Source organism: Amblyomma americanum, chromosome 7 (genome assembly GCF_052857255.1).
Source record: "Amblyomma americanum isolate KBUSLIRL-KWMA chromosome 7, ASM5285725v1, whole genome shotgun sequence".
Taxonomy (NCBI): Eukaryota; Metazoa; Arthropoda; class Arachnida; order Ixodida; family Ixodidae; genus Amblyomma; species Amblyomma americanum.
Window position 1 is genome coordinate 40196003 of NC_135503.1, and position 27581 is coordinate 40223583.

General features: G+C 44.7%; 1 protein-coding gene across 2 annotated transcripts in view; it reads left to right on the forward strand.

Annotated features, from left to right (window-relative positions):
- LOC144098948 (glutamate receptor ionotropic, kainate 2) overlaps positions 1 to 27581 on the forward strand; it is a 338155-nt gene that overhangs the window by 300795 nt on the left and 9779 nt on the right. For both annotated transcript variants that reach the window (XM_077631933.1, XM_077631934.1), the window contains exons 5-12: positions 2444 to 2497; positions 5626 to 5790; positions 9111 to 9263; positions 12819 to 12920; positions 14159 to 14260; positions 20050 to 20814; positions 22092 to 22314; positions 24177 to 24442. In XM_077631933.1, the coding sequence (XP_077488059.1) occupies positions 2444 to 2497; positions 5626 to 5790; positions 9111 to 9263; positions 12819 to 12920; positions 14159 to 14260; positions 20050 to 20814; positions 22092 to 22314; positions 24177 to 24442 (1830 nt within the window). The remainder of the gene's footprint in view (positions 1 to 2443; positions 2498 to 5625; positions 5791 to 9110; positions 9264 to 12818; positions 12921 to 14158; positions 14261 to 20049; positions 20815 to 22091; positions 22315 to 24176; positions 24443 to 27581) is intronic.

The window sequence follows — 27581 nt, forward strand, 5'->3', positions numbered from 1 at the left end:
CCGCGCGTGCGGAGGAACGCTTTCAACTTTCCTAATTGGCGAGAGAACAAAAAAAAAAGCAGCCAAGAACGTGTGCGAGGCCCACACACGGTAGGCCTAGCTAGCACCTCGCGCCTGTGTAAAAGTGTGCAGCACTGAGAGGCCAAGAGCCATTTTGAATCAATTCGCGCCAGCTTCGTAATGCCCCGTGCACTCTCTAACAGATTGCTGGTGACTGGCCGATCGAAATACACGAGGACTAACCCGGATGTCGGTGACAGGCCGGCCGATAATGCACCAGCAAGTTAGGAAGCGCTCGTAACCACTGACTCCTACGCTATACCTTTCACTGCGCTGCACGGTACATCGGTGCGACGCACTACAGGAGCTTACTTATTTTGCCACCTCGCGCTTATTCTTTCTTCCGTCTCCACCATGCTGCGGCAGCCTCAGGGTTTAGACTCTATCGTAGTCGTCACCAGTGCGTGGGGCTTCCACAGACGTGAACCGCGCGTTTCCTACTGGCGGCAATTAGGACGGTCGTCGTCGAGTTAATTAGGCGCTTTCTCTTCGTAAATGCCGTTCCTCTCTTTCTTCCCGCACAGTCTACAAAACTTCCTCACGGTCGTACTGACTTTTATCGCCGCCACTTGTACACCCCCTTTCCATATTTTTTTTCTCTCTCGCTCTTTTGTTCTCGTCGCGTCCTCTTTTCGGGAATCGCCATTGACGGGCTCAATCGAGTGCAGCGTGTTCTTGAACGCTTGAGTGGCCGAGCTAGCCGACGTCTTTGAAGTAACCGTGCTCGGTCGTGGAATGGCCGGCCCAAGAGCCGCTCGAGAGTCTGGCCGTACAATGAGTGTGCTCTTGTGGAAGAACCTTTGGAGACCGGGCGCCTTAAGGAATGCCCACTGAAGGTATCCTTCGAGATCCTTTTCTTGCTTGGCGCTGGTCATTTATGGCTTAAGAGCCCATGTTCTTAGCAGCACTGAAACTTGGGACGCGGTTCTTTTAAACCGTCCTTTGTCTGCGACTACGTCCTTCTGGTCAAGTGCGGCGTTTGCCGGCAATTCAGATCTTGAATCAAATTATTCCGTTTCGTGAAATCCTTGAAACGCTGTCTTAATGGCAATTCAAGCGCAAAAGAGAATTGCTGCGGCGTGTCCTTAAAGCAAACTTCTCCAGTCAGATTGATCCAGATGTCCAGAGAGCAAGAGACATTGTGCCTGGAACGGTGTAAACAGGGCTCGGGTTCAGAGCTCAATGTGAACATCGTACAGAAATTCAAACTGTCAGCAAAAGATAAATTTAGAGGGTTTCTGTATTTCAACCGCTTAGGCTCTTTTATTTCCTCTTGCTTGCGGCTTGCGATATCTGCTAGGTATCACAATTTACCAACATTGCAGCGGAAAATCTAGCCAGCGCCAGCCAGACTACGTCCAATGTCTCTAAGAATCCCGCATGTAGGAACTACGTGTCACTAGCTGTCACCCATCATATGAGTGCTGTCATGGCGGCCCAGTGTTGCACATCGAATTTGGCACGAATGTCTCACACATTATTTATTTATTTGTTATTTTCAAAATACTCCTAAAGGCCCTCTTTGTAGGGTTCCAAATAAGTACGGGCAGTAAACAAAATAGAACTGTAGCCAGAACGTAACACAAGAAAAGGAAAATATTCTTCTTAGATTAGGAAGAAATTTGAAATTTTTCACACGAAAGCGTTATCTAACAAAATACAATGACGAAAAAAGATAAATCACTAAAACCAAACTGAAATTCCAAGTTGTATATTGAATCACCGCCGCATGCGCATTCAGATTAAGAAAAAAAAGATATGGCTCCTTTAAAATGGCGGGATTTGTTAGATGTTACTCAGACCGCGAATTAGCTCTGAATATCGCATTCAGTAGCGATATTTGGTGCCTAACATTTCGAAGACATAATATACTGAAGGGGTTTCCGTAAAATATTTTTATTTTCAAACATTTTTAATTCCAAAATTTTCAATAGTTTGCAAAACTATTATAGCACTTGAAAGTACCGCACACATTTGTGCACCATTTCTTGCGCAATATTTTTAAGAAAAAAGGAGCCGAAAAGACCACACGTGATCCAATTACCGCTTTAAAATAATATATCTAATATACTATGAGCCAAATGACATGACTCTAATATATTCAGTCTAGCTTGGAGTTAAGCGGTGATGTAGGAAATTACTCCAGGTAATTGTTTGCTAATTTCCGTGGATTTCCTCAATTTCTGCGGCAATATGAGAAAACATGCTAATTTTCATTGTTCTGAAGCAAAGATCTTGTGATTTACAGTTCAGATGTTGAGGAGCAGCTTACAATGGTTTAACATTTTTCCTTCATTCCAAAAAAAGTTGTGTTCACTGTACGGCTTTCCTAGAACACCGCCTTCATTCTTCGACTAAACCTGGGGTTGAACTGTTCATGCAGATTCTCCAAATCCAGATGAACGACTACAAATACCACTACCACTTCGCTACTTACGTAAGTATGCATTCATGTCAATATACAAGCCGTCTGTATGTAAGGATTGAGTTAAAGCGCGCGAATATACCATGTAATGCGTCGAAATTGAAAATAACTACATAATATAAGGCTGTGAAATATAAATCTTTAAAAGGAAAAATTTGTGCCCTTCTTGTTGGGCAACGGAAAAGATTTTACCGTAAATTTCATTAAATTAATCCAGTCTTTTCAACTTCGACTTTCTGTCGGTCAATGCGTTGTCAATGCCTCGCTTCAAGTGCTACTTTAGTCTTTTAAGTGGCAGCATATTGTTCATTTTGCCGAGAAAACGTAATTCCAGCAGTAGGGTGAAATCCTAAGTGGATGTTGTTTGAATCAATACACCATTATTATTTTAGAAGACTTCCTAGATTAGTACCATTGCCCAGCTTTCCCCCTACTTCAGGCAATCATAGTTTCATGGTGGGAAGCAAATCATTGGATATTTCTTTTCGCATTTAGATTGCACTAAGAAGCGCAGTACAGCAGGCGGGCACGGAAACGGACAGATCACGGGAGCGTTCAGAATATGTGGCACTGTTTTTCTTTGTTCTTCCGAGGAGCCTTCAACCGCACATACTTCATAGAACTACCTCGACCTAATATGGAAACGAGCTTCAACGTCAACTGCATGACATGACTACGATTTATTAGAAACAGAATTAGTTGTTTGAAAGCTCGCGTGCCTTCTCAGATAAATTAGAGCAGTACAAACTGAAAAAGTGAGGACAATCGAAGCTTTCTCGGTACTTTTTGGATACTCCCCTTGTTTTGCACTTCACCTTGCAGATAAAGTACCAGCAATTAGAAATGGTCGCTTCATTGGAACTCATGTGCGACATTTGTTTTTTCTTTCTTATCTCGTCTAAGCAACTGCGATCTCAATAATTGTGTGGAGACTGAAGTAGATAAAAATTTCCAAGCGCTCACTCTCTGCTGCCTAACACGACAAATTCATCAAAGTTATCGTGCCGCGGACTGTCTTTTGCTACTGCCGAATACCTGGAGTTAAGTGTAAGACTTACAGAGGTCGTCCCAACCTTGTCTACAGCACCAGTCAAACGGAATGCACTGTCACGTGCCTGGCGCTGGTCAAATAAGCGACATGGGTCACGTGAGCGGTCACTAAACCATGAATTTGTGGCCTTGAAGTGTCTGAACGGTGACGGTCTGCACTCCGAATCCTGAATTCGCGTGGAGGGCTTCGTATGGTAGTTTTCGCTATAAAATATTGCTCATACACTTGCTAAGCGCTGGGTGCTACTGCAGCAGAAACGAAATGTCACCATCTGCCTTCAGGAGCCCGGGTATTTTATAGAGGCTATCTATGTCCCCTTGTCCTCCTGTCACCTGCTACCAAAGCGGTCATATTTGCAGTGCGCGCTATATAACTGTAATTGTGTAGAGTGTACGGTCATAAACACTTGGGTGTTATATTCATTTACCATGCGAACATAAGCTTCGATTGTTATGAATGCGGACTTCGCGACGTGGACGCAAAAGGGCTTCAACGAAGAACCGAAGCGAAAGTGTTGCCGCGAGGCATGGACAAAGAAGTTGGTGAAGATTCGGTGAAAATTCGGTGCGCAAAGCCGGAGGGATCATGTGCGATCTATCGGGCACTGCCGCAACTTGCCTGTTCAGCACTTGTCATGGGCTGAATTGATGACAGCGTTGTGCCTGCGACGGACGACTTGGCAATAAAAGAAAACATAAAAGCGTGACAACTTCACTGTGACCCGCAATGAGTCCCATATGACCTATCAAACTGAGCTGACATTTCTTAAAAGTAGGGTAATGGAGCACTTTGCTACCTTTTCTAAGAAAAGATTTTTGAGCAGCTATCATGTCGTTGTGTTTACAACTTGTGTTCGCAACCACAGTCAGTCCTTGGGAGAGAGAGGGCGGGTAGATGGGCTTCTTGCAAACACAAAGTGACTTGGGGGGGGGGGGGGGGTGGGGGAGCCTCACTGAGCTTGTCAGTGTTATTTGCACTACACACGGCTCTAGTTGAAATCCGGACGCTATTTTGTAGGCTCAGAAATGAGAACCTGTAAGCTAAGAATGGATTTTCGCATTTAAAAACGAAGTGACAGCTCTTCTAGCTCACCGATGGAGAACGATAGCTCGTGACTCGCCAATAAGGTGCTTCGTTTCTGTATCGTTCGTACCTGTACACGCATTACTGTGGCAATGGCGCCTTGAGCATTGTATTATTTCACTCGTTTGTCACGCAAATATATCTCCGGGAACAATCTTTCTTAAACAAGATTTCTGCAACGGCAAGACTAGACGCTACCGAAATAAAGGCTTGAAGAGTCTGGGAACTGCGACGTCAGTTCACGTGAAGAGCTCTTAAAGTTATTCCGGGAATGGATGCAGCTGTTCGCGGCATTCGGTTCTCAGGCAAAACAGAGAAAGAAATCGCCTTGAGATTGTTGAGTTTGTTTGCTCAATGACGTTGAGAAAGTTGCGCCACAAGGAAAGTTGTAAGCAATCTTACGTTTCGTTGCAGAGATAGTCAGAGTTTGTGCCTCGCTCTTGCATTGGGAATTCTCGTTAGGCAAGGGCTGTGAACGCTTCAAGCTGGCACTAATCAGGTTAGGTTTACTTAGAGCCCAGTAACGATGGTTGAAATGTGTTTGGGCAGGACATGTAAGGCGAAGACAAGATAACCGATGGTCGTTAAGGGTAACGGACTGGATTTCAAGAGAGCTCAAGCTTAGCAGGGAGCTGCAGAAAGTTGGGTAAGCGAAATAGATTAAGAGGTTTGCTGGGATAAGGTGGCTACAGCTGGCACAGGAGAGGGTTTTGTGGAGAGATATGGGAGATGCGTTTGTCCTGCAGTGGGCGTAGTCAGGCTGCTGGTGGTGATGATTAGCGAAGGTTGAACTTCTCAGGAGCAGAAAGTGACTCGCAGAATTATCGCATGAGTGTTTCATTATTCACATAAGCACTACGAAATGCATGAACTTTTTGCTTATATTACCCACGCCTTCGCTGCTCATTTTAGCGCGCATTATGGAGTGCACATAATGTTATGAGATTCTTGTTGATGTTTTAGTTGTGTGACGACTTACATTATTGTTTTTGATTTCTCTGCACAGGACATCGAAGCCTACAACTTAGAAGATTTCCAATACAACTTCGTCAACATCACTGCTTATCGAATGGTTGACTCGGAAAACCAGACAGTTCGGAACATTCTCCGAGACATGGAAAAATTTCAACCTTTCGGGCAGAACATCCTTAACCGCTCTAACGTGATAATCGTAAGTACAATTCGGGCGACACTTGAAAACAACAGAAAACATAATATTGATAGCGATTACAAGGGGTACGAACCTCTTACCACCTGTACTTTCTCAAATGTAATGCTAGTTTTTTACTATTTATACAATTGAAAATTCAACCTTCGCGTTAATTGAATAATGATTTCTAAATAATTCAGTCATCTTTATTTCCTGTTCTTTAGAAGCAAAGGTAGGGTTACAAACTACAACAGCATTCGCGGTATATGGAGGGAAATACGTGTTACTTTCCAGAACATACTAGTGTCGGCTCCGACAAGGCCTGGTAAGATTGATTGTTTCCATAGCTGTCTACGAACGGTTTTTCTGCGCATCACGTCCTCGCTTCTGGTTTTCAGTGAAAATCAATGCACGTCATCAGTTAAGGTGAATGCGATCATGACGACAGCACTGTAAGAACTGGGGCTTCCTCGAAAAGTTTGAACCGGTTGTTGTACTTTCTTTAGGAGCTTTTAGATTTTTACTAAATTACCTAAGCAGTGAAATTCCTCTTCAGCAGAGCGCAGCAGAGAGTGGCACTGCTTTCGCACTCTTCTGTGGGCAAAAGAAGTTGGAAAGTGGTTGTATTTTTGCTTTTATAATAGAGCTGAGCCCTATGGTCTCTTCTGACCTTCCTATGTTGGAATGTGCATCCTCCCCTGAATGCAAAATACAATGACCTCATTCGAGCTTAAAGAATAAACTGTATAGATGCGCAAGGGATCTGAATAAGTACTATTCATCGATGGCCTGAACTTCGAACTGAAGCTGCTTCATAACTTTAGAAGTTTCTGAGCAAAAAAATATGTATATAGCTCTATCGCTAAGTGAAAAGCCTATATTTCCTTTAGGGGTACAAATCACGTTTTAGAAAAACTCTTTAAAAACAGCGACCTTCGGGGGAAAAAAACGCTCCACAGAAACTATCGACGCTACAGCTAAATGCCTTCACAACTTCCGTGAATAAGCCCTGTCAATACTTCACATTGCAGTGCTAGAGCTCGACGCGAGATTAAGTGAGGCTACACTCACTTTTTACTGTAACGAAATATGTGACAGGATAACTACGCCTCCGTTGAAAAAACGCAAACCTTCAATGTACCTCACACTCCAAGCACGATTACACCTATATGGGAGTAAACAGGGAGTAAGCTTTCCTCTGGCGAACACCCTTTTACAAAAGGGAGTGCGCCAGAGGACAGCTTGCTTTCACCTAACTCTTTTCTGCTTACAGTGTACGAAACGAGACTCGTGCCGAATGAAGATTTTCTGCAGTGCTCAGCTATTGCTTGGCTGGTTTCATCGTCTACTGAGCTACGGAGACATTAATGCGGCAGTTATGGGTGAATTACTGGCCAGTTTCACCCCTGAAGTTCAGAAAATGCACAGAGAAAGCAGCCACTGGACTCAAAACAAAGTTTACATACCGATTTGAAAGCAGCATTGATCAGTTTAGTTTCGCAAGAATATATGATGACACATTGGCTTTTAACTCATCTGCATTACCACGAGCCATCAGATTATGGAATGATCTGCCAGACAACATCGCTTCCGCGTCTAATCTAGAATCTTTCTATTCTAAACTCACCACATATTTCACTGAAACCGTCATTTAGCAAACCTACGTTCAAGTCTATTATTGTTCTTTGCTTTGCTGCTACACTCGTGCCATTCGGATGTTTTCTTACTTATGTTTGCTTGCCATGTTTCCGTGTTTGCCTTAATCGCGCTTTGTTTCCACGTTCGGTGAGCACATTATCCTGTATTGTAGTGAATTATTTTGCGTCGCGTACGTTTCCTTTTGTTTCCTTTGGTTATTAATGCACTGTATTATATCTTTTTTCGCCCCCCTTACACAATGCCCAATGGGCCTGTAAGGAATTTCAAATAAATAAATAAATATAAACAAATGCTGTTTTTTTTCTTTAAGAAACCATGTAAAGCAAAAAATTACCGGTGGTCGAGTGATAGCGCGCATGGCACTCCACCGATAGTTCCGCGGTTCAGTTTAGCACTCGGCCTAAGAGTGTCTTTTTTTTTCTAAATTTCCATAACAGAAGCAGTAGATTCATTTCTGCAGAGAGAGTGGCTGCAATCTGACAAAGGAGGAGTACGGTAATCCCGTAAAAAGGAGTGAAACATGGAACAAACGTGCACTCCATCAAAAGGCGTTCGTTGCACTCCGTCAGTTCTAAGAATGTGTGTAATTTCCAACTGAACAGTCTTCTCACATTTCTATGCTCACCTGATAACATCAGCCACGTAGTCAATCAGATAATCGCTTGCTTGTCGGGGAGTGAACTAGTATTGATGCTGGAAGAGCCTAAAACTGTGCAAAGGACGAAACGGAGGGCCCAATGGGGCACCGCAATACTAATATGTGGAGATTTGTACAAAGAGATCTGTACCTCCCAGCTTAACTATTCTGTCATTAAGAAATGATTAATTATCCTCCAACACATATATCACCCTACCTTGGAAGAAACAAAAAACAGGTAGTAATGAGAGCTGACGTTAACCCGCCTCCTCCATTTTACATTTTCCAAATGTGCTCCCTGTTAGAAAGCCACCAGTTTCTGAGGCCTAGTTGGGCAACTTCATTTTCCGCAGTCAGGGACAGGGGCGATATTCACTACTCAGAAAGTACCGCGTAAATTTGTCGCTGCAACAGGAATCAGTTTTGTACTGTTCTACTTCTCACAACAAAGATGGGGTTTTTCGTAGGCGTACTTTCAGCAGAAGTGTTGGAAATCTGAACATTGCGGGAGTTCGGCCAGCCTCCGCTGATATTTGCAGCTGAGTTTAGGTGGGTACATTGGCAATTTCGCACTTATCTGACGCCACATAAACTCACTATATAACTTGTCTATTCATTAGCAGGGGAAACCATCGCATAGCACTTTAAGAATGGCAGAAAGCACTTGCCAAGAACGCAACTGAATTCTGTCGTAGTTGTTGTGTCGATGGGTTTCTTAGGGAAGTGCATCTGGGTGCGAGACAGAGACACAAAAAATGCTTCAATGAATTTTAGGTTTTTCTTTCTTGTCTTCATTCCTTGTTTTCTTCCGCTTTCAGCTGTTACTGCACACAGTTAGCACACGTCCACTTCATTTATCCGGGACAAGAAGCAATATGCATTGAAACTTGAAACCATCCTAATGATCATTAATGTCGTTTAGTATGCGTTCAATATCAAGCTGCAATTTGTTAACTATTCGTTTAGCATCGCGCTTCAGTCTTTTTGCTGCAACAATAACGAAAAGAGCTTCTTCCGACTCAACGAGTTTTTGCTGCCACTACAGACGGAACCCGCCCTCATGTTCGACGCTGTGTACGCCTTCGCCCACGGGCTGAACGACCTGCAACGAAGCGCCACGCTGCGACCGGCCAACGTCTCATGCGAGGACGAGGTCTCGTGGACCGAAGGCACCAGCCTCTTCAACCTCATCAGCATGGTGAGCGGGACATGCTCTGGTACACATCGTTCGAATGAGTGGCGACAACATGAAATACACCTTTAAATTACTGGCCACCGCATCGAAAGCCGTTGCCACGATTTTCAAAATAGCCAAACTGCTGTTTCAAGCGACGTCATATAGCAAAACGAAGCTGACCATGAAATGTTGCATGTGCCGATTGTTCTCGGCGAGAACCATACGACGACAAAAACAAATAAGCCCATGCCTATTTTCGCGCCTACCCTACGCTGAAGTTGTGTAATGGTAAACGACCTTCAGGGCTGTCTGCAAAGCAAATCGTTCATTAAAGCTGTATCGAGAAACGTTGCATTGCAAGAGTTGAGCTTTGCGGTGTAGCTGTGAGCAAAGGAGATTACTGAGAGATGACACGAGCGCTATGCTATCAACTGTTTATTTCTTGCTGTCGCTACGTATAAATACATGAGCCACAACTCGAAACGAAAAACAAAAAAGATTGATGAGTCAGCCTTTCGCTGGTTTCCATCGTTCTAGATAGGAGAGCTCTTTAGCTGACAATGCCACGGATGCCACGCTTACACACTTGTTACCTGCACGCAAAATACTACGAGCCTCAATAATCTCTCGAACAATCTTATCATGGTGGCGGGTTATGATTTGGCTCTTCTTAAAAAGTGGCATGCACGAATTTGGAAGGTCCCGTTTCTCAGCCTCGACCTTGCAGTGACGACAGTGTTGGCTTAGGTGGCCCGATTTGCTTTCATTAACATTGTAGTCATGTTCTTTTAGCCTGCTATTCACACATCTCCCTGTTTGCCCAATATACTCATGGCCACAAGACAACGGTACGCGATAGACAACACCCTCCTCACAAGTGACAAATCGTTTCTGATGGTCTATTACCATCAGAAACGATAAGCCAACACTGTCGTCACTGCAAGGTCGAGGCTGAGAAACGGGACCTTCCAAATTCGTGCATGCCACTTTTTAAGAAGAGCCAAATCATAACCCGCCACAATGATAAGATTGTTCGAGAGATTATTGAGGCTCGTAGTATTTTGCGTGCAGGTAACAAGTGTGTGAGCGTGGCATCAGTGGCATTGTCAGCTAAAGAGCTCTCCTATCTATAACGATGGAAACCAGCAAAAGGCTCACTCATCAATCTTTTTTGTTTTTTAGTTTTGAGTTGTGGCTCATGTATTTATACGTAGCGACAGCAAGAAATAAACAGTTGATAGTTAGCGCTCATGTCGTTCCGTGTCTCTCCTTTGTGTCCTGTTTTGTTACGCGCTGCTCTATTTTCATGGATCACCAACTCGCCCAACAAGCAACACTTCTGAGAGGTGACGAAACGTCAGGCTAGTCACTTGCCCTATCTACTTGCTCATTTCAATCGTCGAAGCGAAATGTAGGCGAAGCGAATTATACGTGCTCACTGTCAATTCTACCGCGATGATGTTCCTCTTCTGCAGTTGGAGCGATTCTGGCCGCACATTTTCTTAAACACTCCTCGAAAACAAGAAAGATAACAAAATAAATTTGTTTGGAGGTTGATCTTGAATAAGTTACTGTACTAAGCAGCCATTTTACTGAATGAACATAGTTCTAACAAAATTCATGACACCAAAGTAAACACTTTGTAATACATCAACTTTTACCAAGCTTTACAGTGCCTTCGGCCTATATTGAGCTTACGGTGGTAAAACGGATCGTCAGGAGCGAAGGTATTCGTATATCTGTTCAATGGGAAAATCCGCGCATGTCGATCAAAGACGATACCTGTTGTTTTTACCGGATGTCATATAATATATACAACGAAAAATAAGTCCTCTCAACTATCCTGCTTTTACGGCGAATGGAAGAGGTTAACAAATAGAAAATATCGTCAGTCTTGGGAACACAACAATGCGAGACTCTTAGCCGCCCGGTGAGGCCGGCTATGAAGGAAGTAGTGCGTACAGTTTTACTCGTTTTAAACTAAAAGCTCCAGAGGTCTAATAGCTAGACAAATAAATCTTGCTTTTGTCAACCTTTGGATAAATGACATGATCGCCTGGACAACCGTTTTAAATGATAAGGTTAATCATATTGCCACAGAACGCTGTTTGTTTTCTTCATTGCTGCTTCCTGGTATTCGTTTATCGCTGGCAACGCACGGCCTCTTCACTTGTTCGCTACCCTAGAAGCGATCGCACTACTTCATACCTTGAAGGTTATTCGCTGTCTTTAATTAAACTGAGCGTGGTCTAGAGGCCCAGCTGTTCTTGACTTCCTCACTTGCTGCTATCGCAGCCGCCGATCTTAGTTTGTTTTTCTTTCTTTTTTTTTGAGGGGGGTACAAGATCTTACAAAACACAGTTTTCGAGCTTGACACAAGTCTACCTGTCTTACGTCTGGACTGCTCGCAGTCACCACGTTGTGACAATATTAATGAAAAGGAAGTATATTCGTGAGAAAATCTTATATTGCGCCTCCTCATGGAAACGATAATTTACCAGAAGCAAGGCAGCTCTCATCATTATCATCATCATCGTCATCATGACCACGCCCACTGCAGGGCAAAGGCCTCTCCCATGTTTCTCCAATTAACCCTGTCCTTTTTCAGCTGCGGCCACCGTTTCCCCGCCAACTTTTTAATCTTACATTATATTTCAGTTTTGTTTAAAGCCACTGCCGCGGATTATAGTTTGCTATTAGACTGGTTTCTGTGCGCTTCTCAAATGACAAGTGCAGTCGTTTATTTTAAGGCGATAGTTTATTAAAGACTGAAAACCAAAATCGAATTTTCTCATTGCTCTTAGTCCCTCTCATACTTTAGGCATGTAGGCTCCTGTGGCCTGCAATATAAAACCTAGGGCCGTATTATGCAATGTTCAAGTTCGTTTGCCTTATTCCATTTGTTGCTGCTTCCGATGACTTCGGGTGTTAGGGATGACGTCATAAAAGGGCACCTAGGCCATGTGGTGATAGCAAACCGATAGGGACCAATGACGGAGCACGCCGATGCGTTTACTATACCTGAATAGCTTTTTCGGCGCTAATTCCGTCTCGAGAAAAAAACCTCTGTGCGGTGGTTAAACGGCAAATCGACAAAGTGTCGTTCCTGCGCGCGACTTAACTGTTGAGTTGGCATAGCAGTAGCTAGCGGCGCTGCCTTATATAGCTTGACCATGCCTGTGACTGGTGGTTTGTTTCCCCACCTCCTGTTTCTGTCGTCACAGCTGACGTCACAATCTAGTGAAACAAAAAACAAATGAAACGTCTCAAAATACGGTGCCAACTTTCCCATTCAGTTTCGTGAGTGTTATGTTTTTTTTTTATTACACTGAGAGAAAAGGAAGCCATGTTTTGAATCAGAGATTCCATCACTGCTTTCGGGCTCCTAATCCCCAGTTCCGAACGGTGAGCATGAGAGGAGTACTACGAGCACACATCTCAAGCTGGAGATGTTTGCAATTAAAATCGTGTGCTCCCCACAACATGTATATTAGCAGCACTGAATGTTTTGTTTAATGTATCCCTTTCTTCTGCAGTATACTTGTTCTCACCGCCAATATTCCTTTCTTTATACAGGTAGATTTCTATGGTCTGACAGGAAATATTCGGTTCAACGAGGGAAACCGGACGAGCCTGAAACTAGATTTGCTCAAGCTTCGCCAGAACTTTTTAGAAAAAGTAAGTCTGAGTTCAGAAATATTGCATGGTTATTTATGTACGTCTGAGAAGAATGCATACTAAACTGTTTAAATCTAGTCATCCCGGAGCAATAGGAAATGTTGTTAGAAACAGCGGCATAAATAAACTGATTCTTCCTTGATTGCCGAAATTCCAAACCTGTTGAAGTTGCAATATACCAGCTGTTTCAGCGAACACTTTCAAAATTTTTCAAAAATAGGCTTTTTGTTGTAAAAAATACGGCTTTTGAGGCAAAGTAATACCAGTTTTGGCGGACATCAGAAAACCGGTGAATCGTCTTAAGGAGTAAGCTGGTTAACTAATTTTTCATAATTAACTTTCTAACTACTAGAGTTAGATACCCAGTTGCAATTAGAGATGTTTTAGTCAGCCGTTAATAATAGCCACATCAATCTTTAGAATTTCGAAAACGTGATTAGCCTTGGCACTGTGGCTAGAGAAAATTTCGCTCCATCGTGCGAAAATACATGCGCTATTGAAAGCATTGCAAGCAAAGCAACCCCTCCAGTGCACGTGATTAGTCGAAAAAGCCAAATTTTATCGAGCCACAGCGCCAAAGGTAATCGCGTTTTCGAAATTCTAATAACTGATATAGCTATTAATAACGGCCGGCTATCGATCTCTAATAGCAACCAGGTGCCTAACTCTGCTAGTTAAAAAGTTCATTATTAAAAATTAGTTAATCAGCTTACTACTTAAGATGTTCCACCGCTTTCCTAGCGTCCGCCAACACCTGTAATAATAAGCGGCAAAAGTCATATTTTTGCCAAAAAAAGCTGATTTTTGAAAATTTTTGAAAGTGTTCGATGAAACACCCAGTATATTTGATGCCGTGTCTACCGACTCAAAGTAGTGAATAGCACTATGTGAACGTGAGAATAATGGCGGTTAGTTATCATTCCGTTTAAAGAAATCTGGACTCTGACGAATTATAGCCAGTGCACAACAGGTGATCTTCCCTCAAGACCCAAAAAATAAAGAACGTTACGCCTTAGACATGTTCACATCGTCGTTGCCGACTTCTCATTGTGTACCGAAAGATGCCGGGCAGAACTTGGCCTGCCTGCAAAAATGATAAACTTTCCTCATTATTAATTTGGCGGTGTTGGACTTTAGAGTTGAATTCTGCACAAATGCCTTCGACCTTTAACGATATTTGTTATACTCCTGTTATCACCCAGAGCCTGAACTGCGTCTCTCTCTTTCCCGTCATTCAGGTAGGTGAGTGGTCCACTAGCGATGGCCTCAACATCACAAACCACAATGCCTTCCACGACTTTGGTACCTCCAATATCACGCTTCGAGTGACTACTATAGAGGTAGGTGCTATGCGAACGGCTAATACCCAAAATATGCACCCACTTTTAACGCAGCTGGCACACTCGCCGGGGCCTGCGCCAGTGTTCCTGGCTCAGAACGTGGTAGTAGAGTACATTATATATGCCATGATCTCTGTAGCATTGCGAGCACCACAGAAACACCAAAGCAAGGACTTCGAAACAAAATACCTATAGTCGTGCGCGGAAAGCTACGAATCTTTGATGAAGACAGGACACTTGTGTATACTTCTAAACTTCGGCAAATCGTTCAATGTCTGCTTCGCCACGCACGACACGGGAACTGCATTAGGGGCAACTCGATTCTTTTGTTTGTTATAGATTATGTTCACGTCTGTGCAATTCAAGGATAACGGCACGTGCTCAGAATGACGCGCCTAGGTCATGTTTCCTTTGTACCAATTAGCGCGCTGGCCGACGTCGGCTACCCGTAGGTACTGCTATCTCAGCTGCCGGGTTTCTATTTGAGGACCAGTTACCCCAGCACGTAGAACAAAGAACATAGAAAAGAAATTTATGCAGCTCGCCCTCTCACATGCGCGTGGGTGCGTGACTTGAAAGGTTCGGTGGAAGGGGAGGGGGGGGGGGGTGGCGAGATACTAAATTTCCAAGTTCAATTCTCGGTTTCAAAAAGTAGCGAATGAGAATTATATAATTTAGAACTGCGTTTCCCCCACTTAGCGGTTCCTCTTATACTTCTTATCACCTGTCCCTATTGTTCAGTTCTTATTTATGCACCAAATTAGCCCATAACAGGCCCTTGATTCGATAACGCCATAAAATTAATAATATTCAAAATGTTTTAATCATATTCAAAACTTTTTTGACAATTCTATAAACTGCGCGCGCTTCGCAAAGCAATGAAAGGGTGGTTTTGTTGAACAGCGCGAAGGTCAAGTGACTGGCAGCTTTGCTAAGTGACCTGTGATCCCGAACTCCGCTAAACAAAAGTGGCCAGTCAGCCAGTCTCAAAGCTGGCTCACGGCGAGAGTATGTCTTTCTAAGCTTGATCAATTTATTTAAAAAGAGATAGTGATAAACGCTTGTTTTGCAAGACAGAGAAGTGAAATGAAGAAATTAGGGGCATAGTTTTGAAAGTCAGTCACTGTAGCAGCTACCGTCTCCTGGCGCGTCTAATAAGCAGGTTCTAATCAATCGAGATTTTCTTCATGCTTCATTACAAAAAAAAAGAGAAAGAGGGAAGGCTGGAATGAGATAATGCTGCAAGCTTTGGAAAAGATCCCGATCTCGACTATGTTGAAGTGTAGTGAAGACACAGTGCACAATACTCAGTTATGAGCATTACACAGAATATGTCAGGAGCCAAAATGCCACGTGACCTTTTCTTTTTTCGGACTTAGATATCTTAAAGGGCACACGAGTAATTGAATTGTGTTCGTTTCTCTCCAAATAATGTGCTCGCTTCTGACAATGTATCAATAAAGAAACTGAAACACTGTCTTCAGGTTTTACGTTTCTATATTTGTTATGTGTGTCACAAGGCGACGTTGCAGAGTTCCGCAAATTATTCGTTTAAAATTGTGGAAACAAGGATCTGGAGCCTTGGGAATTGAATTTAGTGCGAAAATTTCAATTCGAAAACTTTTTTTTTTGTTTCTAATCGCTAGATGATGTTTAATGCAATTTTTTGCACGTGCTTTGCTGACAGCACAATTTATATATAGAGAACCTAATCAATTTTTTACACCTTTAATGTGATACACTGGGTTTGAAGAGCCTATAAAAATTTACACATGTCTTCGCCTTTTATGCTTTAGCGCAGCGTTTGATCTATGCAGACAGCTCAGGCTAATTCTTAAGATAAGTGAAAGAAACTGAAATATAAGTTCCACATTCACCCACCCAGTAAAATCTGGTAATAAGGAAACAGTAGGAATAGAAGTGCTAATTATTAAGTTTTAGGGAAGGAGAAAACAAAGTGCCTAATATAGTTACATTCTGAATCAATAATTTACGTCGCATTCGAGAAGCCCAGCCAGCCTAGGGTACTCTGTTCCAAACATGTTATGTATGCTGTAGGTTTTTAATACATTGACAATTTTCTCAGCACGCATCATTTCTCGCAAGCTGCAGTAACTTGGCGTAGTAGTACATAGAAAGTTACCCAACCGTATTTCTTTGATACTACCTGCAGATGGTCATCAAGGCACAGCATTGCTTCAATTTTTGTTTCCATTTAACTTTTTCATGAAGTTGAAACAAGAAAATCTTGCAATGTAATATTGCCACGCATCTTTGTCATATTTGTTTGTTCAAGCTCAAATGCACATACAATCGGTTTTATCATTTTGTTTGTGACGTGAGATGCGATTAGACTTATCTCGAACAGTCACAGACAGGCGTGACTGCTTCCACATTGTGTCATGTTTCTGTAGTTCGTTTGGCGCTGTATCTCGTTAGTTCCTTGTCTGCTTTAAATTCAGCTCAGCCGAGAGCGGCAAGCATTTTGTTCGATGACCGCCGAGCACGCTTGTTGCTGACGCCGCCGCCGAGTCATTCAGTTCTTTGTGGGACGGCTCAGTCCAATAAACATTTTCTTTTGAAAACCCTTTTCGCGGTCATGCAGACTGGCGGCGGACTGCCGTAACCACTACGGGTCATAATTAATGTTTGCTGGATATGAATACGTTTAAGTAAGAAAGTGCTAATAGAAAGACAAACACCTTTAAGTAGCGTCCAGCATATACCTGCTAGCCTGTTTTTCATCGCCTAGTGCCTACACTAGTATCATATGACATGCCAAATGAGTCGGGTTGATCAAAAATCCCCAGACCACAGCTTTTATTTTTGAGCCCATTAGTGGAGATTCGTGACACCACCGACGCCTATAATCTCTCAGTCTCATCCTCCCCCCTGTGCCCCTTGATAACTTCACAAAAGCTCCCTAAGTGCCAGACCATAACGCTCAAAAGCTGACTCTGTGGCTTTGAAACATATGGTAAACCTTCTGTGTTGCTTGCTCATGTACAGGACATTCATAGCACGCTGCAGTCTCAAGATATTCCCTTTGAGCGAACGCTTCAAATGTATAACGCCGCTGCGAGTCAATTACGCAAGGGAAAAAAAAAGCGCTCACGTTGAACTGCTTGCCACTGTTCAAAGGCTCATCAATTTTTGTTTTGCCTGCACTCTTGCCCGAAAATAAGGCATTTTTTCGGCAAAAAACAGTGTTATTCGCCGCATTTCATAATATTTCGCATAGCATGGAACATTAATTTTTTTTTGCTAGAGGAAAAAGGCGTATGGGTTACATTTAGCTTTGCTTCCCACAAACACTGCACACTGATGCTATTTCTGGCCGAGTCTGTTCAGAAAGTGTTTGACGGGAGGGCGTAGCAACGACTACTGCCTGCAAGAAAATAATAGCGACTGATACGCAGTCCGCGCCTGCACTCAGCGAGCTCAGTCGTTGACCAGGGTCAGTAGCAGCACCATTTCGGACAAGAAACTCAGGTGCAGGTAGAATCTCAATTTGTTATAATGGAAAAGAAGGTGACATAAGAACGAGCGTACAATGCTTCGGAAAAGAGTCATCACCTTTTTGACATGGCCAAAGTTGCTGTACACCGGTGGTTAAAAAATATTTTAAGTTCCGACATATCTAAGAAATTTTATGTTGTGTAAACGTCTTTATCAATATTTTCTATCATGCCCATTGTTCGTCTTGCGAAATTCTGCTAACCTTATCGATCGGGGAAGACTTTTCTTTCGGTTTGCAAGCTTAATTCCGGTCACAAGAAACAGTGTGGTATGTGAGATTTAAGACACCAAGTTCACGCATGCGCTACAAAGGATGCCTTTGTTGAGGGCTCCAGATGAATTTTGACAGCTTAAGGTTTTGCAATGTGCAATGATATCACACCGTACGTACGCTTCATCGCAATTCGCCTACATCGAAATTCGGCTCTCCCTACCGGGATTTTAATCTGTAGCGTTGTAACGGGGCACGAAAAGGCACATCTATTTGCAGTGGAAAAATGTGCCACAGCATTAGCCAGAATTGATCAGGGCGTCATCGTGATATGCCCATTCGATTGCACAGTGAAGCAGGTGTAATTTTTTTTTCTGGTTCTTACAAGTGGCTAAGACAGCACGAGTAACACAGAGCCAGCTTCTTCCATATTTTGAGGCGGCTCTGTGTCAAATCTTCTTCGTGAGTGGTTTATTGCCGTCCTGTGGCCATTCTCTCAGCCTGATCTAACACGCGAGCGAATTTCAAAATCCTCTTAGTTTAAAGCTTTAAAATAATGGGTCAGTTGTCTCAGGTAGTTGAGAACATCGAAATAGGAAAGAAAACTTCGTTTTGCGCCTTGGAGAAAATATTCTTTTAAAATAAATCATATCGCGCATCAAAAAAAAAAAGAGGAATTTAGCCAGGAATTCTAATCTAATCCAGATTCATAGCACCTGTCATCGTCAACTGATTTTTTAAAAATTGAATCTCTTAAGACACGCACACACGTGTTTTAACAAGACAGACAGCATCAATGCAATATGTTCTTATCAGTATCTACACTATTGGTGCAGTTGCCTTTATTTCCAATTTCCAAACAAAAATTTAATTGGCATTCATTCTGCCTTGAAATGACTCGCAACGACAATCGCACAGTGGTTCGAACAAAGCTTAAAATTGCACAATATAAACAAATACACTTCAGCGCGGAAATGTGTACTCTGTACTGTAGGGTTTTAATTTGGGGATAAATACGCTCCCCCCGATTAATCGGGGCTGACGCAGTTCAAAACCGCCAGACCCCACCCCGTGATCGCGTACGGTACCGAGCGCACGCCGACCACGGCGGGCCTTGCTCTGAGGGAACAAAGGAACGACACATTGGCTGACAAAAACAGGCATTTATTGCTACAATAGCACCAGTTGGCAACAAAAATTGGCGGTGGTTTAGCCCTGGTTAAACCCGCAGTTACGCGATAGCTACAGCTGGCCGAGTGGAATTTGCTCAGTTTATTCGCAAAGTAAGTCTTTCGCCGCTCCGTTTCGCTGGGCGTTCCTTCATCTGCGTCCCACTTGACACGGCGCATGCGCACAGCTGTTGCAGCTCGGTTTTGCCGGAGCGCCGCCGGCAGCAGCAGCTGCTCCGCACCACGTGGCTGGCCACGTGCCGCCGCCACGGCCACGTGCCACCGCCACGCTGAAGGCTCTAAATCCTACCGTAATGTAGCTATCACTACAATACACACCAGCAAGGTTACGAGCGAATGTTCACCCACGTTAGAGCAAGGGATACTCCGAAGCCGGACGGGACGAGACACGGGAGCATGTCTCCCCGGCACTTCCTCGCCCCGCTGGCGAAGAGCGGAATCGCGAACGAAACGTCCGCTCGCGCCGACGATCCCAGCCGAAGGGGCTCTCTCCCGCGCGCGCGCAAGACATCTCTCGCGCTGCGAAGCTGGCTCTTGTTAGTTAAGGTAACTAACCAGGGAATGCGCCCCTCCTCGAGGAGAGACTGCTGCTGTACGGTGCCTCGCGGGGAAGCACACGAAAAGGGAAGGCTGCGGGGCTGAGTCCCCACAGTACATTGGTTTTAGTAGCAAGAGGCATGCCATTGTCATTTATCCTTGAGGGGTGCAAGTACTATATATTTGTGTAGTTAAGGCAGTTATCAAGTGCATGCTACTTCCAGTCAACTCGATTTAGTTTCATGCTGGTCTCCGCGAGTTGCTGTTAACCCCGACAGTATTTGTTTACTTACTTCCTCTTTTGTTGTTTTCCCCACCGCACGCTCGTGCAGTCACGCCCGTACGTGATGATGAAGCAGAACAAAAACCTGACGGGTAACGACCGCTTCGACGGCTTCTGTATCGACCTCCTGCGCACCATCGCCGACCTGCTGGGCTTCAACTACGAGCTGTACCTGGTGCCCGACAAGAAGTTCGGCGTCGAGAACACCACCACCGGCGAATGGAACGGCATGGTTCGGGAGATCATCGACAAGAACGCCGATCTGGCCGTAGCGCCCATGACCATCAACTACGCGCGCGAGTCCGTCATCGATTTCACCAAGCCCTTCATGAACCTAGGCATCGGCATCCTCTTCATGCTACCCTCAGGAATGCCCGTCAAACTGTTCTCATTCATGAGCCCGCTGGACGTGGACATCTGGCTGTACGTGCTTGCGGCATACCTGCTCGTCTCGTTCACCATGTTCATCGTGGCCCGGTTCAGCCCGTACGAGTGGCGGACGCCGCACACCTGCGTCCGGGACGCCGGGGTCATGGAGAACCAGTTCAGCCTGGGCAACAGCTTCTGGTTCACCATCGTGACGCTCATGCACCAGGGCTGCGACCTCAACCCCAAGGCCACGTCCACGAGGATCGTGGGTACCATCTGGTGGTTCTTCACGCTCATCCTCATTTCGTCGTACACGGCCAACCTGGCCGCCTTTCTGACCGTGGAACGCATGATCACGCCCATCGAAAGTGTCGAAGACCTGGCCGAGCAGAGCAAGATCTCCTACGGCACACTCGACTCCGGCTCCACCATGACGTTTTTCAGGGTCAGTGTGACATTTTAACCTTGCGTCCGCCGGCTGGCGACCACTGAGTAACGTAATCACACACGCCGACTCATCCGGTAACAGTGCGCCACTTTTAATTTATTCGCCGTTGCAGCTTTGCCACTCGCATAACAGATGACGACACAACCCAGCGCAGCGCGGCCCACCTACAACGAGGATCCCGGCATTCTCGTTGCCGTGTTGTTTACCGCTTGCTAAACCGTGGTCAGTTTGTCGCCTGCTTCTGCATTTTGAGAAGACGCCCGAGCCTTGGCTAGCTACCTTACCAAGGAAAGTGGCAATTATGACCGATGAAATTTGGCGCGCAGAAACAGAAAAAGGCGAATGATAGACCGTGACGAGCAGCGTAAGCTGAGAGCACGGAGGCGTGCTACGTGCAAGGTGGCTTGTAGCAATGCTGCTTCAAAGATGGTAATACTTGCGTAAACACGCTGGCAAATAAAAGCATCGACGGTCACAGCTACATACTGTTTAATGACTATCCTGAATCTCTTAGGCGCTTATGTGCCCGTGCGCTTTGGCTAAGGGATAAACAAGAATAAGCATTCATTGCGACATGTGCATACTATGCGTTCGTTTCAACCATAGCCTAAACATGGTTTTCGAACTGGACGTGTGCAGTTTCACCTTCAGTCGTACACGCACACAATGTCACTCACATTACAGCAGAAGTGCAGGAAGTTTTCGTGACAGTCAGTTTGATTGGTGTGACACAGATCTCCCGAATCTTTAAAATGGCTTCAAACATGTTTTTACCAAGCTATTTTTTGTCTAAGAGGTAACTTCATTAATGTAAGATAAGGGGTGTAAATTTTCATCGCCACTAAGGTCGACTGAGAAGGAAAAGTGACCACGAAGCTGCAATCGCGACACTTACGAGTAGGCAAATGTTTCAAAGTTGCACTCAATCTTGAGTGAATTCCTACCAGCAGTAATTTGAAGCTATGCCACAGTCAAGTTGTAGCTGTCAGTGCAGCTGATGTGTCAGTAGCGAACAATTTCACTTTTTTCGTCGGTTCTTAATTCGTAACACCGATTAAATACTGGAGTCATTGCAGCAATGACTATTTCCTTACCAATATTTTTTTCGGTACGTGTGAAACCACCGTCTCGCATAATTCTGTATTTATTTAGTTACGGTTGCCTTTAACCCTCGTTCAACTGCATCAATTGTCCGTTACCTTTCTACATGTCAGTATAGTTAGCCTGGCAATTAATGAGGCCTGTTCTTAACAGTGATACTCTTCGTCCTGCAGGATTCGAAAATGGAAACATACCAGAAGATGTGGCGGTTCATGGAGAACCGCCCCGGGGTGTTTGTCAGCTCGTACGAGGACGGTGTCCAACGAGTACTGCAGGGCAACTATGCCTTCCTAATGGAGTCCACCATGCTTGACTACATGGTGCAGCGCGACTGCAACCTCACGCAAGTCGGTGGACTGCTAGACTCCAAGGGATACGGCATCGCTACGCCAATGGGTCCGTATACTGACAATCTTAGCAAACTTTAATTCAAACATTCCCAATACATAACAGTAAGAGAGACTGCATGCTCCCTCAAAAGGCACCTACCGCGCTGACATGCCCAGCTTTACTAACGCCATGGTTTTACAAATTAGCGCCAACTGTCACACGTCAGTAGCTGAAACCGAGTAACTTAATCACAATTATTTTAATTTCTAGTTTATAGAAAACAGAGGACTGTGGTAAGATGGTGTACGAAGATGTTAATACTGATGGTCTACTCTTCGTACGCGGTATGGAATCGTACTTATAAAATACTTCGCCCTCGCACGTACTTGTCCTTGCCAGACCCGTGATTCTGGTTGTAACGGTGATGTAAGTCAGTAGGGTGTGCCGAACTTCAAAATTTCCCGCGGTGATTTTTAATGATCAGTGCCATGCAGTAGGTGAGGACAGCCGCGCAGATTTAAATCGTCTGCCCAGATTTTCTGGACTACTTAAGCGGAATAGTTCTTTACGCTAAGAGGATAACAATTAACCAGGAAAACATTCTCACTTAACATCAATCCAGGAAAATATGGTGTTCGATGCGTGAGTGGCTGCTATTAGGAAGAACGAAGTGAAGGAATTGAGAGAACTTGGTCAATAATACATCTTTTTATCTGCCCTTCTAACGGAGAACAAGTTGAAAAAGGGTCACTGTTACGACATTGCTTACTGCCTTGTTAAGACTTTCCTGTTCAGTACCTTTTGCCACTGACCTGTGTCATTCATTATGTCGTTTCGCGTAGCTTCCCTGCTGACAACCAAAAGCCATTAGTTCCGTTATTTTTCAAACCTTTCGAGTGATAGAAACGCGTTCAATTAGAGCTCTGCGAGATAGCGGTGTACACACTGAAGGCGTCGACCACCCAAACAGGAATAGCAATTTGTCAAGCTTGTTTTGCGCACGGCCGCGCTGAATTTTGCGACTCAAAGTCATCATCTTAAGTTCAGCTACGCTTTGCTACCGCAGGCAAAACTGCACTTTCGAAGCATTGCGTCATCGTCACTATAGGAATGTATGCTGACAAAACTTCTGTCCCTTCCCATGTGGTAACGTTTGTATTGATTAAGCGCTACATTCATCTTCCTAGGCACCAGTCATACACCAGAGTATAAACGGTTTATGCCATTATTTGTCTATAACTGGGACGGTGCGAAGTAAATTAATTCGGTAGCCGATAAAAGACTCGGAACATCTGCCTGTACACGCAATCTATGCTTTGTCCTTAGTGACGATGGTGCATTTTCAGCCTCACATTGGCTGATAGCAATGTAGCCGAGGTGTCATCTAATCCCAAACAACTGATCCACATTGATACCGCGGTCATGAACAGTTATATCCAGATGAAGTATACGAATATTGTAGAGCCTATCAGAGGTCATCGGACCCACATATGCGCACTTCCACTTGCGCATATGAGAGCCCACTTTCGAGAGAGAGAGGAACGAAGGTAGCGCAGTGCAGGACAGGTCAATGCAGGCAGAGCGAGCAGGTAGGGCACGGCAGGGCGGACACGCAAGCAGGTTGTCACGTGTAAGGGTAGGGGGAGACTGATATGCAAAAAGAAGTTGTTTAGTTGCACACAGACACAATCAGCAAAATTTGTAACACACACTTGCCTACACACTACGTACACACACAGTTTTGTGAGAAATACTATTTTGCGAGTAATGAAATCGAATGAAAAATAGAAACTGTCCCGGGCTGTGCCACTGAAATTTAGAGAGAAAATGACAAGCATAGAGGGTTTTGTAACAACAGGCAGCCTGGAGATGATAATATTTCTGCGGGTGATTTAACGTGCCTCATCTCCGCAATGATGGACGCGCAGGCTCGCCGTGGCGGGACAAGATATCGCTGGCCATCCTGGATCTGCAGGAGAAAGGCGTCATCCAGATACTGTACAACAAGTGGTGGAAGAGCCCGGGGCTCACCTGCAACCGAGACGACAAGAACAAGGAGGGCAAGGCCAACGCGCTGGGCCTCGCCAACATCGGCGGCGTGTTCGTCGTGCTGCTGTGCGGACTCGCCGTCGCCATCGTCACCGCCATCATGGAGTTCTGCGTCAACTCCCGCAAGCACGCGCAGACGGACAGGGTACGACTCTTGACAGCTCCGCACATGTGCCTCGAAATCAGCCGCCTCTCTTTCTTTGGCGATGTGTAGCTTATCGCACCTTTTTACAGCGATAGCTGTCAGGCGCCAGTCCGTGGCTTGCGCGTCGTAGTTGTCCGCCGTCGGCGAAACCGGTGGGTGGATGTCATTAACGCACTCACATTATATCACTGTCAACCTTGGTCGCATAAGCCTACGAGTGGCTCTGTTTGGAACAGCCGCCTGCCAGTGCAGGGGTGCATCACTTGACCACTATACCAGTGCGATATGAGGTCACTGTATCTTTTCTACCTCAAAATATCCCCAAAACTAAACGCCTGAACAGCTGTCGCTGAATCTCGCGTTACATAGTCGTAACCGTCCTGTGAGTTTTTTGTTTTTTTTCTGGGGGGGGGGGGGGGGGGGAATGTACTCTGATGTCTTTGTGATGTCCCGACGCTCGAAGAAGAGAAAAATTCCCGATTTCGTGCCATCGCACACTTGTGCGATAGAAAGCAATTTTGCTGATTTGTCTTTTTTTGCGCAAGCGAATCATGACTATGAAAGACAGATGTCTATAAGTGCGACTCTCAGTTGCTGTGTGTAACCTCTAAACACTGCAGCGGAGTGTGTAGAGCAATTCTTACACGTCTTCTACGAAAGAAAGATGGGGAGATAAACTATAAGAGAACATGGTAGTAAAAAATGCTTTTCGAACCCACACGACGTAGGCGAGCTACACACCGATAAAGGATATACTAGTACCAGCTTCAGCTTCTATAGAAAGAGTGTGTAAAGCTGAGATTTGTGCGAGTTTGTGCATTCATGGTGGGCGAACAGCACAACAAAGGCGGGACAAAGGCAAGGCAAGCACTGACTAGCAACTGAATTTACTGAAGAAAGAAAAGTGGTAATATATAGGGAGCGCCAGCAATCAATTATAAAAACAGAAAAATCTACAAAAGGGGGAACAATCTATGCCACGTGCAAGTCAAGATATTGAATTTCCTTGTCACTTAATGTCCCGAAAGGATTGCTGATGCATTTTTCTCCAAGATTATGGATGTGATACGCTTCCATGATTTCGTACGTCAACGAATATGGACGTGGCCTCAAGTTCACAACCGAGATTCCCAGTGATAATCAACTTCAGTTTTTAGATGTGGCTTTGTTTATCGAACATGAACATGTTTGCTGGAGTTATCGACCGAGGTCTGCAAAACCGTTGCTGAACTTATCATCGGGTCACCCCAAGCTAGTCAAAGGAGGCATAGCCCTACCTTGCCTGAAATCTGCTCTGAAAAAGTCTTGTCATGATAGGATTGCTGATAGCATTACTGCACAAGTGTGCAGGTTACGCGCTAATAGTTACCCAGATCGTATCATCTCTAGGGCTTCAGAAAAGCTGCTTAAAAGTGTTAAGAGCGGTCACTACAATGAAAGAAAGGAGAAAAGACTGGCTGTAGTTCCTTACAAGCATGGCATGTCGCACGGCCTCAAGAAGGTTGCAGGCAGGCATGGCGTCGATGTCATATTTTCTTCCTCTAGCAAACTGAGCGCCATGTGCAAACAAGTTTAGCAGGCACAACCAAAAAAATAAGGTTGGTTGCCAGGTACAATATGTGTCGCCCTCCGTTGACTGCAAAGAAAACGTTGTGTACCAGATAACCTTCAAGTTCGGTGCCGGATGTGTTGGGCAAACAGGCAGATGTCTGAATAAGAGGTTTATGGAGCATGAATGCGCAAGAAAAAATGACTTTCTTTGCCATGTTTCCGCTCATTGTGCTAGGTGTGAGTGTAAGCGCGAAAAAGAACATGAAAATAAAAAAAACAGAAAAAGATGGCCGGGTTCCTGGGACAAAGTTTCGCTTCAAAAAATGTAAATGCGAACCACTGTACAAGAAGACAGCAGTGCTGTTCTATCATAAGAACAAGGTAACGCGCGAAATCATGGAAGCGTGTCGCATCCATAATCTTGGAAAAAAATGCATCAGCAATCCTTCGGTGACATTAAGTGACAAGGAAATTGAAGGTCTTGACTTGCACGTGGCTTAGGTTGTTTACCCGTTCCGTTTGTAGGTTTTTTCTGTTTTTATATTTGATTGCTGGCGTTCACTATATATTACCACTTTTCATTCTTCAATAAACTCAGCTGCTAGTAAGCTCTTCTCTTGCCTTTGTCCCGCCTTTGTTGTGCTGTTCATCCACTATAGGAACACTTCCGCTCCACTGCGCACTCGCAGGCCAAATGCTATCAACAGAGCGAAGAGGTAGGCACGTTTGCGCATAAATATAACGATTAATGAAATTTGTCTTATTCGCTCGCTGGGAAATTTCACGTCGTTTTTTTTTTTACTTGGCCGCATGTTAGACGTTATCATCCTAAATGGCTGCAAACACGTTGCACGCTTGTTGTTTCTGTTCCTTCTCGGGTCATGGAGTAAGACATGCAGGATTGCTGGCTCACGCCACATGTTAGGTGCTAACTGCGCCTGGTTCTTTCTTCCGCGCAGCTTTATGCACTTCATTTCAGCAGTGCATGTGCTTCCGTGCTCTCGTTTGCTCGGCCTGGCAATATGTGCCGGCGTGACATGGTTACCCTGCGTACGAGAAACGGTCGTAAAGTTCGTTGTCTCTCATTCTCGAAATGGGAACGGCAACGTCGCGTCTTGCTCTTTGCAAGACCTGCCCGTAGTTATCGCCTAAACGGCTGAAAATGCTAGGCTCATTTGGTTGCACCCCAAGTGAACGCAGAGCAACAGCTAGGTGCAAGCTCTGTTCTCGTTTGCCCCGATTTCGTTGCTTCCGCATAGTCTAGTGCTGAGTTGAGTTGAGCCGCTGAATGCTACAGGTGGGATTAGCCTTGCTTATTCAGCCAGAAATTGCTCCACCGTAGCGCCCCTTCTATATTTATAATGTCCTAAAACCTGTCGCATCTATCCCGCTATGCGCGCAGTCTCTTATAATAGCACACATTCATCTCCCGCAGTCACCATCTATGCACACAATCACTCCACATAGTCCACATCACAGTCCACTCCAGAAGTCCCCATCTATGCACATATTCAGTCACAGTAGAACATAGTGCACTGTAGTACCACAATCCATACACAATTTCACTCACAGTATAACGCAGTCCACT